The sequence below is a fragment of the Mesocricetus auratus genome, unplaced genomic scaffold (genome assembly GCF_017639785.1).
Source record: "Mesocricetus auratus isolate SY011 unplaced genomic scaffold, BCM_Maur_2.0 Super-Scaffold_100015, whole genome shotgun sequence".
Classification (NCBI taxonomy): Eukaryota; Metazoa; Chordata; class Mammalia; order Rodentia; family Cricetidae; genus Mesocricetus; species Mesocricetus auratus.
This window is the reverse complement of record NW_024429198.1, coordinates 24,154,424-24,171,714: the sequence shown is the minus strand read 5'-3', so window position 1 is coordinate 24,171,714 and position 17,291 is coordinate 24,154,424. Positions and strand designations below refer to the sequence as shown.

The 17,291-nt window shown below is 41.8% G+C and overlaps 1 protein-coding gene across 5 annotated transcripts in view; it reads right to left on the bottom strand.

Annotated features, from left to right (window-relative positions):
- Ctnnd2 (catenin delta 2) overlaps positions 1–17,291 on the bottom strand; it is an 814,201-nt gene that overhangs the window by 111,696 nt on the left and 685,214 nt on the right. For all 5 annotated transcript variants that reach the window (XM_040757687.1, XM_040757684.1, XM_040757683.1 and 2 more), the window contains one exon: positions 5,530–5,647. In XM_040757687.1, coding sequence (XP_040613621.1) covers positions 5,530–5,647 — 118 coding nt within the window. The remainder of the gene's footprint in view (positions 1–5,529; positions 5,648–17,291) is intronic.

The window sequence follows — 17,291 nt, the reverse complement described above, 5'->3', positions numbered from 1 at the left end:
GCAAAGGGAAGAATCTGGATAAGCCTGGAGGGTCCTCAGACCCATTTCTCACTCAAGGGGCAATAATCATCAATATTATGTACTTTAACAGACACCAGTCATGGGTAATCAAAATGGACTTGTGAGAACTGAACAAATTTACAACTACAAGATCACCATTTACAAGTAACTCCTACCTGGAGTTTAGGAACCCATGGCACTAAAATCTCAGGTAGTGGCTTTAGTTCTGCTCTGGCTGATACACAGTGTCAGAAATGCTGGAGACCACATATGGGGGACCCTGAGCATGGGGCACACAACTTGGCTTTGGTGTGAATTTAGCTCTGCCAGATGGCTGTGTGGCTCTTTGCATAGTGACTGTCTTGTGCCTTTGTTTCTTCAGGGGTAAACCAGTAATGATAAAAGCACCAGCATCCCAGGGCTGTGGAGAGGATGGGATGAACTTAGAGACTTGGTGCCATTTGTTGCTGCCACCAGTAAGTTGTGGAGGTGAGGCAAAATAGGTCCTAGAAGCTTCTAGAAGCTTAGAACAAGGCTCAATCAGCTGCAACCTGCAGGATGGAGCCAACTTGAGGCTTGTCTTAAAATAATGCTTTTGTAAACCAGCATGTCCATGTTATGGTCACCACTATCGAGGGCAAAACATACCCTAGGCTGCTATAGGGGAACAAGAGAGTTGAAAAAGAGATCGGGTGATACACATTTGTCCTTTGCACTTGACCACTGACCCCCTGAAGAAAGTGCTTCCCTGAAAGAAAGCTGACTTTAAAAGAATACATTTTATTTACCGTGTATGTGTTTGTTTGTCTGTGTATTTCTGCCTATGTATTTGTGCATCCCACAGCACACATGTGGAGGTCAGAAGACAACTTTATGGAGAAGTTTCTTCCTTTCTGCTGTGGGCTGTATAGATCAGAATCACGTTGCCAGCAGCCCTGTGCAGCAAGCATGTTTACTGGCTGAGCCATATCACTGGGCCTTGAAATTGACCTTTTAAAATTTGCTCTGGACTTAAGAAATGGACCGGGGCAGGGTGGGATAGAAAATAAAATACTCATCTTAAGAAATGAAAAAAGTAAGTCAAAGGAACCCCCCCAATTTTATTTTGCAAACAAACCCTTGCACCTTGGCGATCATGTTTCAGAGACCCACTATGTGGCTACTAAATGCAGTAAACACAATTTATTTCATACTGCAGAGGGAAGAGGATGGGTGAAGCCAACTTCAGGTAGCTCACTGCTGAAAGCCACCCTTCTTCAGTCTGAGATGGGTGCCAGAACAGGCAGAGGCTGTGTGACTCAAATCCTGGCCTGCTGCCTTCGTTGGTAGAACACTCGTAAAGGGTAGTCCATTCTCTTTACCTGATTAGGGGTGTTGTGACTGTCAGTCACAAAAAGCAGTGCTCGGGACACACTCTGGGGCCCGTGCCATCCTCAGCTATTCCTTTTTCAGCTTGCCAAGGTTTCATGGCTGCTGATCCCACAGGCTTTGAGTCAACTTGATTTTCTGCCTCGAGCATCCTTTGCACATCAGGAAAGGAAGCCGCATGAAAGCAGGCCAGCATAGGAGGACACATGAGAGACAGACACTTCTCTCCTTGAAAGGGAAAAGTTACAGCACAAGCCAGGACAATTTTCAAATCATCTCAAACTGATGTCTCTTCCATCAAGCTCACCAGAGAATAAGCTTCCTCCTCATCTTGCTGTTTGTCTCCCCTGGGGCTTTGTGGTTCCTCTAACAGGACTAAGGAGACTAAATCTGGATTTTCAAGGGGTGCTTTGTAATCATTCTGCATTTGGGGAGGTGGTGTGGGGAAGAGGCTGGAGAGAAAGAGGGAGCTGGGAGGGTAGGAAGGAGAGGGTCCAGAGAGGGGAAAGTGTGCCTCTTACAGAGCTTCCCGGAGCTGGGCAGTCTGGCTGTGGTTAGTAGGTTCCAAGCTCAAGAGTATTCCTCAAAAGGGAGTGTGGAAAAAAAGAGAAGACCAGCGACATCAGCAGAAGGCATGTGATGTCTGGTGGCTATGTTTGCACCATCCATTACTGTCAACAGCGCGTTTTAGTGCTCTTCTTGGTCACCAGGGTCATTTTGACTCCTTATTTTCTATTAGAACAGGCTAATTTGGGAGTCATCTGTGGAGGGCTCTACCATATGTTACCCATTCAATAAACTGTCCCAATTACAGGAGCAGAGCCACGAGCTTGCATGGAATCCAGGCTCTTATTCATTAACTTCTTTGGCCTTATAAAGAATGTGCACTCATGTTTCCCCTTCTAACTTGTCATTGGGAAAGCTCAGAAGCGGCCAAGCTGAGGGCTGAGTGGAAAATTATGGTGCAATAATAATACGTTAAAAGTCAATAGAACGATCCAGCCAGCAAAGCATGGTGGAGTAATTTATCGCACTAGATGGAGCCCTCCATCCGTCAGGGCATGTGGTGATGATGGTCCTTCCTGTCACAAGTTGAGGGCACTCAGGTACAGTGCTCTAGAGAGTGGATGGAGAGGGCACTGGTTACCGGCCCTGTTCGGATGCCCAGCTTAGCACATTCTCTATGCATCAGGGATACTCAAGTCTTCTCACTCGAGCCTGGAGAAGCCCTCCGCTTCTATTTCATCTTTTAGAAAAAACATGGACATCAAAACAGACCATCTCCCAGGTCTCTCAGGAGTCTTAGGTGTCTGCTCATCCAAACAGTCAGACAATGTCGCCAATGCCACAGAGGATAATGGTGCCCATGCCCCATGCCTGAAAACCGCCTAAAACTCGAGAGAAGGGAGTAAGGGAGCTTGGTGGAGACACAAGGCAGTGGCTTTTATTCACCAGCAAGGTTCAGATAGCATGAAAGCTGTTTTGTATTTGCCAGACTCACAGACTTAGCTTCTCCACACCTCAGCCTTTTGCTACTGTGAATACGAAAGTCTCAGCATGACCATGGCAGTGAACTATCTACATGAGCTCTTTCATAACTCATGTGTCTATCACGCTAACAGGCTCCTGTAAACACTCAAGATTTCTTGGCTGGTCACAATTTTAGGGATGTAATTTTCCTGTCAACAATATTAATAGGTCTACAATGGTTACTGAGGGCTTTTCAAGAGTGGGATGCTTAAGTCTTGATTATACAACATCCCATGCTTGAGATTAGTAGTATATGGTTCACGGCTGGTCTTCTGCCTAGAGAGCAGTGATGATGGGAGGACCATGATGTGTACAACTGGATGCAGACGGTGTTTGTGAGACCATACTCCTGCAAGACACCTTAAGCCCAAATCTTCAGGGTGACAGGCTCAGACATCAGTAAAACTTCCTAAGTTTCCTAGTAACTGTAATGTATAGTCAAAGTTAAGAAGGGTTACACCAACTCACCCATAAAGCTAATGAATGTCTAAGCACAATGAGCTATTATTTAAGATTTATTTTTATGTTATGTACATGATTATTTCATTGCATGTAAATATGTGTAACGTGTGTATGCCTGATACTGGCAAAAACCAGATGAGGGCATTGGATTCCCCCCTGGAACTGGAGTTATAGACAGTTATGAGCTGCACTGTGGAATCTGGAAACTGAACTCAGAACCTCTGCAAGAGCATAAAGTACTCGTAACTGCCGAGCTGCCTGTCTAGCCCCTAATTATTGTTCTTTTGTTGTTGTCTTATTTTGAGACAAGGTTTCATGAAATCCAGGCTCACACTGAACTCAATGTAGCTGAGAATGGCCATGGACTTCTGATATTCCAGCCTTCACTTAGTGCCAGAATTCAGGTTTGTGCCACCTCACACCATTTATGCGGTACTGGGGCTTGAACACGGGGGTCCCCTGAAGCACTGTAAGCAAACACCATACAAATTGAACCCATGTATTTGTTCTCCATCTGATTTTACAACTATGTTACCTTATGCACACTTCCTAAATGGTACATTTCAAAGCTCCATCTACTCAGTCAGGCAAGACTTTAGCCTGCAATATCATCAGACCATGACTCATTCTTATGTGGATAAATACTTGAGGCCAGAGTGGGGTGTTGGATTGTGGAGACGGGTAATGGGATCCCTAGCAGGTGTCTTCACCAGTTGTTCCAGAGGCAACTCTGATGAAGAGTCAGAGCTGGAAACCATGGGGTCAAAGCAGCGGCTCATAGCGATGCCAGCTGAACTCCTCATAGGACAGGTTCCATGTCTGGAGATACTGTTGTTTGCTACTATGGATGAGAATTCCCGAAGAGAATATGGCTGTACGGGCTGACCGACTAAAACTTCCATGACTGCGGAGTGTTTTCAAAGTTACAGATCCAGAATCTACTCAGAACTTATTATGTGTAATCTTTAACTTACTAAATAATCACTCTTTGCCCTCCTGACCCCTCCAACCATCCCACCTAACATCCTGTAACAAGCCAGACCTTTTGGAACGTATTCACAGAACTCTGGCTTTCTACCAATGAAGCAGCATCTAAGGCCTAAAACAAAGTTCTTTCCATTTTATTTTAACCCATCTTCTCTGATATTCCCACCAACACAATTTTAAAGAACTCCATGCAACTGATTTTATGTTGAAAAATTGGGACTTGGAGTAACCTAAATCCACGTTCCCAGACCATGGTCACTAAAATTTTAAAATTTGGCTCCGTAATAAACTCTGTCTTATGCCCTTTGAGTTGAGATGTGTTTTTGTGTCAACTGTACCATTGTGGGTAGATGGGTGTGGGGAAAGCTGTTGGCATCTAGTGTGTACATAGAGGCCAGAGAGGGTGTTCAGCAAGCCCAATGCACAGGCTCTCATAACAAAGCCCTGCTCTGCTCTGAATGTCTATAACAGTAGCTCCAGAGAAGTCCTGGTTAAAGAGTGGCATTTGTCACATGCATTAGTTTTAAAAGTGTAGGTGACATACGGCTATATATGAGGACACTATAAGATTACAAGTTTCTAATTGTTGGGAATAGCTAATTTAATAAAGAGAGAACAAGATATCTCAACAACCGGAAAGGCCCACCTAACAACTAATTCTCTTTGAGTCTTCGAACTAACACAGTGCAGTGACATTGAGACACAGCATGCTGGAAGCATTGATTGAACATTCTGGAAATTTAAAAAAGGTTTTGCAGGCACTTAAAAACAGTCCTTAATGTAATTAATATAATTAGTTATTAAAGCTTAGTTCACACGAATTTATAATTATTCAAATTTCAGAGAATTCCAGTGTCTTCAAGAGTTGATTATTTTTTTTTACAGTTCAAGCTGGAGGCTCAGATTTGTGAAAGTTTACTCATCAGGACCACCCTGGTATGACTTACTTACAACAATCTAAACTTCACTTTAACTTACTGAACTTCCAAAATCAGCAACTCTCAAATGCTGGTTCTAAGTGAGCATGGCTTAGATGTTGGATCAACACTGGAGTTCTACCATGATAGAGCTCAGAACGTAAGAATGAAACCATGTGATAGCTTCCCAAGGCGGCTAGTAGTTGTTTAAACCCCGGAGTACTTGGAATCACTACGAATCTGGATCTGTGCAAACACCACCAACCTTGCTATCGATCTCACTGCTTCCCAGCGCAGACTGAATCACATACAGCAAGGCATCCGTGAGCCCATCACACTCCCGCATCCTTCGGCGGGCCTCCTCTCCAGCTGAACTTACATTCCTGCAAAGCAAAGGAACACGTCAGGGACCCTCAGATGGCTGCCAAGAGACTACTCTTTCAGCAGGAAGCTCTTTTCCTTTTGACAATGTTTAATGGGTGTTAGTATTCAGGCATCCGTACTGGCCTGTCCTCAGGGTTCTGACAGAATTCAACTTCAGCTGCAGCCACTATGAGCACCACCTGTGTTCATTCACTATGCTCTCTTTTAAAAGGACCCTGCCTGGGGCCGGAGAGATGGCTCAGAGGCTAAGAGCACGGACCACTCTTCCAGATAGACCTGGGTTCAATTCCCAGCACCCACATAGCAGCTCACAACTGTCCGTAGCTACAAATCTGATACCCTCACACAGACAGACATGCCCGAAAAACACCAATGCAAATAAAATAGAAATAAACTTTCACTCTAAAAGGACCCTGCCCACCTTCCATTCTCTCTCTCTCTCTGCTTCTCTGCCTGTCTTTCTGTCTCTCCCTCTCTACCCCTTCTCTCTGTCTCTTCTCTTCTGCTGGTCCTGTCCCCAGAGGCCAGTTTCCCCTCTCCCCTCTCCCTTTCCCATTCACTTTCCCCTAATTAAAAAAAAACACTCCACCCAAGCTGTCTCATGGTGAATTTCTCTCCCATGCTGTTTTTTAAAATTACAACAATGAGAGTGTAGCTTTAGCAAGTAGATATGGCTTCAACAAACACATCTTGAATCCAATTAAGCATCTATTGCAACTTGTTAAAGAGAAAATGTAGAATTCCCAACACAATGTGTCAGAATCCCAGGACTCTTGAGAATTAGAGATTTGTAGAAACTTCAGAGGTTTACTTCATTTATAATTGAAGAGGGATTCAGAAACTTTTTGAAAATTCTTTAAGAAATCTCAAGTATTCTCACAATACAGTTTCCAACTTACTAAATATCATATACATATGCTTTAAACATGTACCTTCCATTGCCCTACCAGAGTATACTTATAGGAATTCATTCTAGGGACATAACCTTTCTGTGTCATTGGGATGTCTCTGACATAGCCCACAGGAAGGAAGTGAACGGCACTCTTCCCCATGTTGCATATGCTGAGCTAAAGGCAACAGAAGGAGCCTGTTGTAATACCCCCACATGGTTAAGAAGAAGACATTCTCCTAATTCTACAAATGGTATGTGGTGTCCTAGTAGATGGGGAATCCCTGGCATGTTATTAGAGAGAGTCTTTGGGAATGCTGTTTATTTATTCTGTCACCTAAAATGTTCTTCTATCTCTATTTATGGTTCAGCCTCAATAGAGATTTTTTTTTGCCATGACTATTGACAACACATAACGAATGCTGGAAGTGGTGAATCCATGGGAGGCACAACATGATTGGAAGAACATTAGAGCACAAGGGAAATGAAGGGAAGAGAATGAGAGAGTGTAATGGTCCTCAAATCTGGGAATCTGGATGATTTTGAAGGCAACTAGGATGGAGTATTGCACTCTACTCTGGAGTCTGACTCAAAAAGCTTGGATGGAGGTAGATAACACGCCTTCTGGATAATGTAAAGCATGACATCTGGATTTCAATTCCATGGACAGCTTTATTGAAAGAGCAGTGCTCTTCGCTGATTGCTGGGAGTCAAAGAGGCTAACTACAAGAATCTGCATCTGGGCAGATTCTGGAGTGAAGGCAGCAAGGGTGACTTCATTTCACCACCTTGGATGACATGGGTGCTTTCTCATTTCACTCCCAGTTTCTTTGCTGGCACTGGACTGTTTGGAAGATGAAGGAGCTGACCCCATCCCCACCCAAGAGGGTCTGAGAGTCAGTGAAGGGGATGCAAAGCGCTACAGGACTGATGGGGAATCTGAGTGATTGGTTTTGTTGGGGATTTTATTTTAATGAAAAGAAAACAGGGGTAATGCTGTTAAAGGCTACTGATCCTAACTATTTACTTTGATATCTAAATGTTTTATAGGGTGGGTTAAAATAGGATCCATCAGTACTTTAATATAACACCATGAAAGGTTATTCAATTTAAATAGGATTTTTTACTCATCTTAAAATATAAATAGAAGATTTTAGTTGCTTAGATAAGGTGACTAGGTAAATATTAAAAACATTTAAATGTGAATTCTTGTAAATTCCAACCTTTGTTTCTGAGAAGATATCTGGTGGGTATGCAATAGGAGGAGGAGTTAACCTTCTGTTGGGAAAAATTTTTGAGACGCATAGTGGTATCATTCTAATCTAGAAGGGCAATTATAAAACAACATTTTAGATCACGCTGCCTAAAAATGACTTCCACCAGGTTGAGCTTTGAAGATGTTCAGGAAGCTTGTCAAAACTTTTAGTTAGTCTTTCATGGCAAGAAGAATGTGTGTTTTGTTTCATGAGGGAGTTTTACCAAATAATGATGAAAACCAGACTCTTTAGAGAGGGTTCACACATACCCTAGCAACAGTACCATCCCCTCACTGATAATCTCAGCCCTTTTTCTGTTTAAGCTCATGATGGCAGCAAGCGCCTCCTTTCTCCGAACCCCATGATCAGCTTCACGTCAATGCTATTCAACACATGTACAGGACCAGCCAACAGGAAGTAGCAGGAATGAGAAACTTCACCAACATTAGATGTTGTCAATGTCAATTCCAACAGTTTTCTTTATCTCTATTTAATTCGAGTTCAGCCTCCTCCAAAAAATATTAATGTGCTTCTATTTTGAAATGTGAAAGGAACTGAGAAATAAGAAAGACTAGTCAGGCTTGGTGGTATATGTCTTTCATATTAGTACTTAAGAGGCAGATGTAGGTGGAGTTCTGTGAATTAAAAGCTACCCTGGTCTACAAAGGTTGTTATAAGTAAGCCAGGGCTACATAGCAAGACCTAGTCTCTAAATAAATAAATAGTACTAACACATTAACAGAGAAGGGAAATGACTAAGATACATGTATAAGTAAACTTATATACACACACACACAGTGACTCATACATACAATCACAGACTCACACACAAACATGGAATCACACACACATAGATCCATATAGAGATTACACATACACACACACAATTGTCTGTATCAGTGAGGAGGCTGAGCATGTACTTTTAAGTGGATGTAAGACCACGTGCAGTATCTCTTTTCTAGAGATGGTTTTCTAGATGCACTTGGATCTGTGCTGATACTTTGAATCAACTATTCCTGAATGTGTTAGAATGGCCTTTGTTTCTGCTGTGAAGTGAAACAGAGTGTCTCAGTTACCATTCTCACCACTTATGGGAAGAAGATGCAGCCCATCACTACTTTCAGGGTGGGTGGGGCAGGGGTGAGGTGGGTGTGCACAGCAGCGTTCAAGTCAGCAGGGCTCATTTCAGATGGTAGTTACACTAGGAAGCAGAATGCAGGAACTGGAAGCCATATAAGGCTCCCCCATGGATGCACAGATTGAGATACACAAGACTAGGAAAACATAGGTTAATTTTATTCGGGGAGAAGTCACTTACATGAGAAACTGATAGCCCACAAGTTTCAGCTCCAAGAGTCAATGCCCAGCTGCTCTCTATGACCCGACTGGAACCAAGAGAGGAAGCCTGTCCCAGACCCCAAGTCTCACATGCTCATGCATGTACCTGTGGCCACGCCCAAACGCGCGAGGTCAGTGCCACAGGTGTGTCTGGTAGGTCTCTCAATGCAACCATCCTATCTTATCCCCTGACCCACCTCTGCTAGCCAAGCTCCAGCTCCTCCAAGGACAGCACCACAAGCTGGGCACCAAGTGTTCAAACCCCATGAGAAACATTTCACGTTCAAACCATAATGTGCCTGTTGTTCTTCCCTAAAGACGAGCTTACTCTCCCACTGTGATACTCAGCATCTATCAATGTTGGAGACTTTTGATCATCACTAAAGTGGAGTCATGCCAGCTGCCGGTTTAAATGTAGAGACGTCACCAGGACACCATAAAGATATAAGCTTCAAGTGACCTTGGCTTGAGTATCTGTTCCTATATATTTACCATCAGTGCTTTGCTGGTTATGAGCTACAAGTGAGTGGCTACTTTTAATCATAGACACAGGTAAGTGTTTGACGATGAGCCAGTGCCTAACAGAGAGAGTCATTATGCCCACTGCACTGACATAATTTTCTGTCCATCTTGGGAGAGGCTATTTCTAAATCTCTCTAGAAATTGTGTAACCAATTACTTGGAAAAAATACATTGCATTGAAAAACATTCTTGAGGATTCTTTGTGAAAACCTTGAATACATATATAATATCTAGTCCCTGTAAATAATCCATATAACCCTGGCCAAACTGTCAGCACATTATTCAACAGGTTTAGATTTCAGTGTGCTCTATGATTCTTTTATCTATGAAAAAAATTACACAATTTGTTTCTATATCTTCTGATTAAAAGGCCAAGTTTTTATTCCTTTGCAAGCAGACAACTGGCTTGTTTTTTCTCATCCCCAGTGCTACTACTGGTCCTCCATTACTGACTAATTTAAAATAAACTGCACATACAGTGCTCTCTCAGGATCCACAGGGCACTTAGATCACATGTGAATGGCAATATCATATCATGTAATAGATGTGTCTACTGCAAAAAAGTCAGCATGTGAGAGACCAAACCACACAGAAAACCAAGGCATGGATTTAGGGATGTAACATTGAAATTAACCTCTTCCTCAACACTCCCTTGCTCTTTGGACCACCACTGCTGACTACCGCAGATTTTATATGGGAATTCCTAAGAATGGGACCTTGTTTTACAGTGTTCCCTTCTGGAGAGCTGAGACATGCTATCCAAGGTGCATGCCTGTCATTGAATGTCTGAAATGTTTGCTGTAGGTGCTCAGCGCAAGTTGGCTACTATTAAGTATGTTCACTTCTTCATTTGGAATGGAATTCAGAAAGCTGGGGACACTCCTAATGCACTGATGATCTACCTCCATGTAAAATGCCTATGTATAAATATCAGATGTTTGCTTCTGACTTCGAATGCAGCCTTCTTGTCTACAGTTTGTGTTTGACCCTATTCCTCTCACTTGGCTTATTCCAAGAAAGCTCAGGTTTCAGAGAAACAACAAAGCAGTATGGTTCACTTGGAGATGGGCTTTCTCCTATGATGGTTCAGAGGACTGACAGATGGCATGTTTTGCAGACCGAGGACTGCCTTATATTCCTGTTTAACATGAATCTACAACCTGGGAGACTTGGGGGAGGAGTTTTTACTCTCTAAATGGAAATTATCCTCCCCTCTGGTGTCTCTATGTCTTTTCCCTACCACCTAGCCTGTTTCCTTGGCTTTTTCACAGGGGTCGCATATCAGCTTTCCTGTACACGAGATATTTATATTATGATTCTTAATGGTAGCAAAATTACAGTTATGCTGTGGCAACAAAAATGGTTGGGGTCACCACAGCATGAAGAACTGTATTAAAGGGCTGTAGTATTAGGAAGGTGGGAACCACTGACCTAGAGTGTCCTTCTTTTTACCATTGATCTATAAACTCTGACCATGGGACAGTTTCAAGGATTAGATAAGAGCATTACTGTGCCCATCTTCTGGGCCTTAGTTAGCTTAGTTAGCTTGTCGCTGCTCTGACAAGCTTAAAAAAAGTTCAAGGAAGATTAATTCTTGCTCATTGTTTCTTAGATTTCAGTCCAGGGTTCGCTGGGTTTGTTGCTTCAGGCTTGTGGTGAGGTAGTATATCATGGCAAAAGGATATGAAGAGGAAAGCTTCCTGCAGCATGGCATCCAGGGGACAGCAGGCATGAGAACAGGGCTTCTGAACCAAAACATATCCCTCAGTAAACTACTGTCTCCACCAAGACCATGCCTCCTGAAAGACCCATTCAGTTATGAAATTAGTAAGAGATTAATCCATTGATAGATTCATATCCTAATCATCCAGTAAATGCTTAATAATGCCAGTAGCTGGAGGCAAAGCCTTCAACAAAATAGCTTTTTGAGGGACATTTCAAATGGAAACCGAGGTAATCTCCTCAGCCTTTCCACCACCTCCTAGTCTCACTCCAGGTTTCCTGTTTGAAGTTCCAACTAGTTCCCCATGAAGTTGGGAGGGCAGTGGGAGGGTCTCCTCTTATTTGTGCCTTGCCTCTCCCTGCACAGCACATACTCAGAATTCAGACTGAGTGACTGTTCTCAGTGAAAAAGCATTCCTTTCAGTCCTGTGTGCCTCTAGACCAGTGGTCTTAGAATTTCTGGGTGTCAGGGTACTCTAAGTTGTCAAACTGCATGAGGGTTGAGGAATCACTAGCATGCATCTATTGAATGGAGGTAGCCAGGGTCACTGGTAATCATCCTACAATAGGCATACAAACTCAGCAGTGGGAAGGCCATGGACCTTCCTTCAATAGCTGGGACCCCGGAAGATCTTCCTCAACACTCAAATTCTGCTTTCTCCAGTGACTCTAAGACTTTGAGAATGTCAGAATCAGCCTTGGATTTGGTAAAAACACAAACCTAAAAAGCCATCTCCTGCCCAAGTCAGTCTGTGTGCTCCACTGTCTGGCTGACACACACACAGGTTAGTCTAAGGACTGCTGTCTGTGCCACAGCAGGAAATCACAGAAGAGTTCACATGAAGACACTGATTGCTTGACTAGAAGCCATGGAATAAACTAATACTGGCATGATTTATATTCTCTGAACTAGGCAACTCCTAACACAATAGGACATAGTGTCTGTTGCCCAACACAACACAGATAATTTTTAGACCAGTAGTCCCGGCTTCTAGTAGCCAACCAGCAAATGACTGGGCATAATGCATTTTCAAGGGGGAAAGCTAAGTAAAACATAAACTTTTGATCATGTCACTACTTACTCAGTGACTAGTGAATTTGTCTCAAATTATTTATAGGCTACCCATCACCTATGAACTACTTGTATTTACTGCAGTATCAAAACCAAGGATTAGAAACGTCTCATGGAGAGGAACAGAGTAAACACTTTAGCTCTTGAGGCCATACAATGACCCTGTTACTTTTATCCTACTTTCTGTAACCCTTTAAAAGTATAAAACTCACTTTTACTCTCCATTATAGAGATAAAGTCATGGGCATGACTGGGCTCATGGGCCAGAGTACCAACTCCTAACCTGGATTTCATCTGTCTCTCAGTTACAGGATTCAGGAAAGGGTCTCTGAACACTAGCATTATATCATTTTACTTGAGTTTTATTCATATGTTCTTACTCCTGTATGGATAGAGGTACAAAAAATTATCATACACTGATGCCATACATCTTTTCCACGAGTCTAGGAAAGAAATCAAAGTAAGTGACTTTGAGTAGTACATTGCTACTGTAAATCAAGGTTGGGTTTGAGGAATGTGGTGGTTTGAATAGGGATGGATGATTGGTTATTAGGAAGTGGTGCTACTTGACAGGGATTAGGAGACATGGCCTTGTTGGAGAAAGTGTGTCACTGGGGGTGGGCTTTGAGGTTTCAAGTGCTCAAGCCATGTCCAATGTCTATTTCTTCCAGCTGCATATGGATCAAAATGTAGTCTCTCAAACTACTTCTCCAGCACCGTGTCTGCCTGCATGCATGCTTCCCAACATGATGACAATGGACTGAACCCCTGAACTGTAAACCAGTCCCAGATAAATGTTTTCCTTCATAAACATTGCCATGGTCATGGTGTCTCTTCACATCAATAGGACACTGACTAAGACAAGGATTCAGATGTAGTATCTCTAAGTGAGAACAATAGCTCTGCCTTGTGTGAAGGTTCAGGCTGCTGAAGAGCAAACACAAAGAATAGACTAAAGCAGGGTGAGCAAGAGCATGTGTAGCAAAAGTGTAGCCAGGGAAACATGGGTATGGGACAAGCAGCCAAAGGCAATGAGCACCTACCATGGGAAACAAACACACCTACACATCCTCATCACTGCCAGCGTGTCATGTTGATCTGGAAGTATGTGTGTAACTTAGTGGAGTGCTCTGTCAGCACACACTGGCACTCAGTTGGGTGGAACTTTTCATTCCCTTCAGAGGTGGTGCCTATGGAATATTCCATACCTAATTCACTATAGGTTCACTGGCCTGGAAATTCTGGTAGACGTAGTCTACACACAAAGAAATCCTTGCTTGAAAGAACACACGGACTAAACTCCTTCTATCTAACCACATGTATAGATTAATACAAATGATGGTAGAGAGAAACTATACTAACTTAATGAAGAAGATATAAAAAGCACATGACTTCTTCTATTTCATGTTATTAACTTTTTGTGCTGTTTAGTTTTTTCTATGTTTAATTACATAAAATTTGTGTTTTAATTGTTAAGGTACTATGTTTTAACTTTGATCTCATCATAAAAGAATTTCACAATAGTCCCTTCCTCATCTATACTCAAACATTTCTCATTTTATACATTTTTAGATCTATAACACTCTTTTTACTATCTCATAAGTCCAACTCATATTGTCATTATTACTCATGTATTACATTTTACTCTCCCTTCCCCATTTCTTCCTTTTTTGACTATTTAAATATTAGCAAGGGGCATCTATAAACTAAACTTTCCTCTCAACCAGTACCTCCAAACCTACAACATTTGAACCTAATCAGGGACCCAGGTACTGCACAGGTGTATGAGGTGGTAAATCAATGTGGGAACTTCATCCATCTCATCTGTAAATAGAGAACAAATAAGCAATAAGCCTTACTTCTACTGAAGGCAACCCTCCAGGAAGATTCAGATAACACAAAATGAGCAAAGAACAAGTGTGGTAAGGTATTAATTTAAGGTGTGTGACTTTTGTTTATGCTGCACTTGTTTAACTCGGTGAAGCTGTGATTCTTTGCCTGTCTAAAACACCTGGTGGTCTAATAAAGATCTGAACAGCTGGTTAATATCAAAGCAGGAGCAAGAATGGGCGGGGCTGGCAGGAAGGCAGTATAAATAGAAGGAGAAACAAGGAAGAGGGGAGAACGTCAGGGGCCAGCCACCCAGACAGCCATGAGTAAGTAAGAAGGGAAATAAGATATACAGGAGTAATAAAGATAAAAGTCCAGAGGGAGAAGGAAGATGAGTTAGCTTAAGCTAAGAAAAGCTGGCTAGAAACAAGCTAAGCAGAAGGCCAGGCATTCATAAGTAATGATAAGGCTCCATGTGTGATTTATTTGGGAGCTGGGTGGTGGGACCTCAAAAAGACAAATGAGTAAAAAAACATTTCACACAACAAAAACGATGTGGGGAAAAGGAAGAAATCAAACTTGAATACACATCCCAGACATATCCATCCCAACAGACACAAACAAAACAAAACAATAAAGCTGGAGAATTAATGCCCATCAAGTCATATTCACAGCTTCACAATTCCCCAATAATGGAAAAGAAAGACACAGAGTCAAGAGTTACACTTTGTAAAGGATAAATATTCACACAAAGGACTCCAATATGCAGATTAACAAAGTAAGGATATAAAAAACAGGACCTACACAAGATTGTTACAAAAGTTAGTGAAATAATAAACTAAAGGATAAATGTTAAAACATGGAGAAAAAAAGATCAGGAAGCAAACTGAAATGCTGAAAATGAACCAAACAGAACTTCTTGAAAATGAAAGACTCAACCAATCAAAAACCACAGCAGAATGCACAATCGACAGATAATACCAAGTATAAGAATGAATTTCAGAGGTGGAAGGCGAGACTAAGAAATAATACACACAGACGTACATAAAAATGAACAAATATGACTCAAACTTCAAAGAAATCTGGGATACATTCAAGAGAACAAACCTAAGTAACCATGCAATAAAAGGAATTGAGATAAAGTCAAAAGTCATAGACAAATTATTCAATGAAATTAAAGCAGAAAATTTCCCATCCCTAAGGAAGTGAATATCTAACTAAATGAAGCATAAACAATTCCAAGTAGAAAAGACAAGTGAAGAATCTTTCTTTGATATATCATAGTTAATGTGGCAAAATTAAAAAGAAACAATATTAACAGCTATAAGAAAAAATGCTAACTCACATGCAAAGGTAGAAATGCAAGAATAACATCATGACTTTCATTAGCTATCTTAAAAGCAAAGAATGATATGCCAAGCCCTGAAAGTAAATGCTAGCCAAGATCACAGTACATGGTATGCCTAGCAAATTATCTTTAAAACTGGTAAAAATAAAGCAACATTTCAAGACAAGAACAAATTAAGACAATTCATGACAAACAAGTTGGCTTCTTAGAAAGTTCTGAAAGGGATAAAGTACAGGGAGTAGGAAGAAAGTCCATCTCATTCAGGAGAACATTGGAGGCAATATATTACACAAGAGGAACAAATGAACAGAGATAAGCTGGGAATGAATCAATCATGGCCAATACACAAAACCAGTAGAATCCTAGGTGAAGAGGAAGAGAAATGCCAGTAACCCAGTCAATCAGTGCCTCAGCTTACAGAATCACAGTAAATAGCAAACTCCTCTTAATAACATCCTATAGAAAATGTGGTATATTTACACAATGGAGCACTATTCAGCAGGAAAAAAAACAATGGTATCTTGAAATTTGCATGCACATGGATGGCACTAGAAGAAACCATCCTGAGTGAGGTAACCCAGTCACAAAAAGAGATACATGATATGTACTTACTCATATATGGATTTTAAACATGTATCAAGGAAGTGCCAGCATACAATCCCACTACCAGAGAGTCTGGGGAAAAAGAACCTTCATCCAGTGACTGATGGAATCAGAGGCAGACACCCACTGATAAACATTGAACTGAACTCCTGGAATCCAATGACAGAAAGGGAGGACAGATGAGCAAAGGGGTCAAGACTGGACTGGTTTAAGCCACAGAAACAGCTGACCTGAACAAGGGGGACAGCATGGGACTGATTCGGACTCCCTGAATGTGGGTGTCAGTGAGTAGGCCTAGGCAATCTATGGATCCTTGGGTAGTATTTATCCCTGGCATATAAATGGACCTTGGGTGCCCATCCCACAATGAGGGATGCTCTCTCAGCTCGGACTCTTGGGGAGAGCCTAGGCCCTGTCCTGGATAAAATAACAGACTCTGGAGATCCCCATGGAGGACCAAACCCTCCCTGGGGATTGGAGTGGGAATGGGGATTGGGAGGGGGGTTGGGGGGCATGGTGGGAGGGCAGGGGAGAAGGGGAGTGAGAGGGAGCTGGGATTGACATATGAAGCAAGCTTGTTTCTAATTTAAATAAAAAATGGTAAGCATCACCAATAGAATACAAGAGATAGAAGAGAGAATCTCAGGTGTTGAAGACTCATTAGAGGACATAGCATCGTCAACCAAAGAAAATCTCAAAACCAACAAATCCTTAACACAAAATATTCAGGAAATATGGGACACCGTGAAGAAGCCAAACCTGAGAATAATAGGTATAGAAGAAGGTGAAGAACTTCAACTTAAAGGTACAGAAAACATATTCAACAAAATCATAGAAGAAAACTTCCCTAACCTAAAGAAAGATATGCCTATGAAAGTACAAGAATCTTACAGAACACCAAATAGGTTTGACCAGAAAAAGAAGTCACCTCGCCATATAATAATCAAAACATCAAACCTACAGAGCAAAGAGAAAATATTAAGAGCAGCTAAAGAAAAAGGCCAAGTAACATATAAAGGCAGACCTATCCGAATTACACCTGACTTCTCAATGGAAACGATGA